At 38.3% G+C, this 3,957-nt stretch overlaps 1 protein-coding gene across 1 annotated transcript; it reads left to right on the forward strand.

Annotated features, from left to right (window-relative positions):
• Positions 1-1,429: 1,429 nt before the first annotated feature.
• On the forward strand, positions 1,430-1,890 carry LOC140630931 (large ribosomal subunit protein eL39-like). Its single transcript, XM_072821917.1, has one exon. It carries the CDS (start codon positions 1,478-1,480, stop codon positions 1,631-1,633), a length of 156 nt encoding a protein of 51 aa, XP_072678018.1. The 5' UTR covers positions 1,430-1,477; the 3' UTR covers positions 1,634-1,890.
• The last annotated feature ends 2,067 nt before the right edge of the window (positions 1,891-3,957 follow it).

The raw sequence follows: 3,957 nt of genomic DNA on the forward strand, positions 1-3,957 counted from the left end.
CAAAGGGCTTATTGTACAGCTTTCTTATCTTATTCTTACCCTAAAGGAACAACACCAAAAGCTGAATGGCTGTATTCGTAGGCAGGGAAGGCAGCATACTGAGAAGGCTTTGTGAGACAAGGCACCTGAATTCAAGCTGCCAACCAGCCCACCCCCGGCACTGGTCTTTGGTAAATAGTTCTCCCAGGTGGACTGGCCCTCATTCAGTGGTGAGTGATCATCAGAAACAAACCAGCATGAGATGGATACTTAGATAACCAGAGGAGGAAGAAAAAAGAGAAGGAGCAGGAGGAGAGAAGCAGCAGCTGATCAAATAGAAATACAGATGAAGAACAAATTTCCAAATATAATTATCACATTAAATGGGAGAATTTCAGAAAAGTACTTTTCCATTGGCATCAACTAAATAAATATAAGCTCTTGAAAGAAGAGTTGAAGAAAGAGGTGAAAGAGAGTAAGACATTAAAGGAGTGTATATTCCTGATGATAGTAGGAACAGTTCAGAAGAGAAGTTGAAGGAAACAAAACCATCAGAGAAATTAAATCCACGTTCAAAATAGCAAAAGCCTAGAATAGACACCAACTGAAAAACACAGACGCGGAGGACAGACTTGAAACAAAAACATGCAAGTCCTAAGTATTAACAAATCATGAGTTGAAAGCAATTAGAAAGTAAATTACTGGTATGTCAGTAGAAGATGGACTAAATAAAGACGCTGGATTCTAGAACTGGTGTTAGAGGAGAATGAGAGCAGAACAATTAGAAGAAAAAATATTCAAAATACCTAAGAAGAAATTTTCCTGAAGTAAAAGAAATCTAGAATCCATACAGATTAAAATGGCCTATTGCAGCTGAAAAAAAAATTATACAGAGCAATCTACGCTAAGATATATCCCAATGCAGTTATCAGATTTCAAGAATAAAGAAAAAATGTAATAAACTCTAGCATCCCTTACCTCCCCCCAAGAAAATTAGCCTATGTAGGAAAAGCAGTGGGTCCTCACTATCCAGTGTTAGAAAGTGGTGAGTGACCCAATTTTCTTTCAAGTGGAAAAACAACAGATTTTTTTCAAATATGCCAGAGATTATGGCATAAGCATTTATGCATCCTTCTTTGTAAACTAGATATAATTATGTGGTGACTCCAAAAATGATATAGAAGAGTCAAAGTATTAAATGGCCAAAAAATATAGAAGTAGAGATCTCAATCATAATTTCTATTAAAGAGACAAAATACCAGGGCATCTGGGTGGCCTATTCGATTTAGCTTCTGACTCTTGATTTCAGCTCAGTTCATCATCTCAGAACTGTGAGATGGAGCCCCGTGTCAGGCTCTGCACTGGGCATGGAGCCTGCTTAAGACTCTCTCTCTCTCCCTCTGCCTCTCCCCTTGCTTGTTCTCTCTCTCTCTCTCCCTCTCTCAAAAGCTCTCCTTTCCGCCGCCATCCTGGTTGCGTGTGGTTGACTGTGATCGCCATGTCTTCTCACAAGACTTTCAGAATCAAGCGATTCCTGGCCAGGAAACAAAAGCAGAATCGTCCTATTCCCCAGTGGATTCGGATGAAAACTGGTAATAAAATCAGGTACAATTCCAAGAGGAGACACTGGAGAAGAACCAAACTGGGTCTGTGAGGAAGCATCGCACATGATGAAATAGCAAACATAATTGGCACACATATTTAAGCCACATGGAGATCACATATTCCTATCTTATCAATATGGAAACATCCTTCCTACCTGGCCAATAGACATGTCTTATCAAGAGAATGATTTTCTCTGTTACTATGCCTCTATACCAGTAGGTTGGTTCAGTAATAAATGTGAGACCTTTCAGCTGAAAAAAAAAAAAAAAAAAAAAGAAGGACAAAATACCTAGAAATAAACAGAAATGTGCTAGACACACAAAGGAAACCTGTAAGAAGAAATCTTTGTTGAAAAGGAAAAGAAGCTTGAAGTAAATGTCATATTTTCTATAGGAATGTTTAATATTTTAAGGAAATAATAATGCTTCCTAAAATAACACATAACTACAATTTAATCCCAATCAAAATACTAACAGGAGGGCTTCTTATGAAACCTATAAACTGATATTTTCATAAAGAAAAAACTTAGCATGAGGAAATAGCCAGAAAACTCAATAAAAAGCATAGTAAATTTGGGAGGATGGCCCTAAAGCTGTAACCTGGAAAATCTGACGCTGCCACAAGTGTAGATAAATAGATCAATGAGGTGGAATAGTCTAGAAATAGACACAAAAGCATTTGTGAAGGAAACACACTAATGGTGTTGAGATGATTCATTGGCTATTTGGAAAACATCAAGCTGAATTCCTACCTCACTTCTTTCACCGAAAGTAAGTTTCCTATTGGTCAAGGATTTAAGTTTAGAAAACAAAACTGAGAAATAACTGGGAAAAAATATAGAGAATATTTAAAATATAATCCTGAGTAATAATATTCTAAGTGTGACATAAAAAAAAAGCCAGAATCTGTAAATGTCACCTGATACAAATTTTAAACTTTATATGACAAAATCTATCACCAACAAACTCAGAAGACAAATGCCAAATTAGGGGGAATATTTATAATATGTATTGCTGACAAAGGGTGAGTTTTCTTAATATCCAGAGTTTGACTTAAGGATAGAAATAGGCAGTGTATACCTATAAAAAGTAGAACAACACCCCCCTTGGAGTGCCTGGCTGACTCAGCTGGGAGAACATGCAGCTCTTAATCTTGGGGTCAAGTGTTCAAACCCCACAGTGGGGTAGAGATTACTTAAATAAAACTTTAAAAAGCATCCCCCTTGAAACACAAAAGTTTGACTATGTTGCTCAAAGTTGAAGAAATGAATTTTTAATTACAATGAGATACCATTTTCAGTTATGGATTGGAAAATATTTAAGCCTCAGGTAGTATGTACCATTATCACAATTATAAATGCACTGCACACCCCAGGGTGCTAGGTGAGAATGTGAGAGAGCAGTTTGGCAATATCAATGGTAGAAAATTATAGGCACAAGCATACTCTTTACAGCACTCTTTTTATTAAAGCAAAACTTTGCAAACAACCTAGATGTTCATTAAAAGGACATTGGTTAAAGTTTGATAAACACAAACAGTAGAGTTTCACATGACTATTAAAAGAATAAGGAAATTTCACCAAAGAAGACATAGACATGGCCAACAAACACATGAGAAAATGCTCCGCATCACTTGCTATTAGGGAAATACAAATCAAAACCACAATGAGATACCACCTGGTGAAAATTAACAATTCAGGAAACAACAAATGTTGGAGAGGATGTGGAGAAAGGGGAACCCTCTTGCACTGTTGGTGGGAATATGAACTGGTGCAGCCACCCTAGAAAACTGTGTGAAAGTGCCTCAAAGAGTTAAAAATAGATCTGCCCTACGACCCAGCAATTGCACTGCTGGGGATTTACCCCAAAGATACAGATGCAGTGAAGCGGCAGGACACCTGTTGTTTCTAGCAGCAATGTCCACAATAGCCAAACTGTGGAAGGAACCTCGGTGTCCATCAAAAGACGAATGGATAAAGGAGATGTGGTCTACGTATACAATGGAATATTCCTCAGCCATTAGAAACAACAAACACCCACCATTTGCTTCAATGTGGATGGAACTGGAGGGTATTATGGTGAGTGAAGTAAGTCAGTCAGAGAAGGACAAACATTATATGGTCTCATTCATTTGGGGAGTATAAATAATAGTGAAAGGGAATAGAGGGGAAGGGAGAAGAAATGGGTAGGAAATATCAGAAAGGGAGACAGAACATGGAAGACTCCTAACTCTGGGAAACGAACTAGGGGTGGTGGAAGGGGAGGAGGGCGGGGGGTGGGGGTGACTGGGTGGCAGACACTGAGGGGGGGCACTTGACGGGATGAGCACTGGGTGTTATTCTGTATGTTGGCAAATTGAACACCAATAAAAAAT

This window comes from Canis lupus, chromosome 3 (assembly GCF_048164855.1).
Source record: "Canis lupus baileyi chromosome 3, mCanLup2.hap1, whole genome shotgun sequence".
Lineage (NCBI taxonomy): Eukaryota > Metazoa > Chordata > Mammalia > Carnivora > Canidae > Canis > Canis lupus.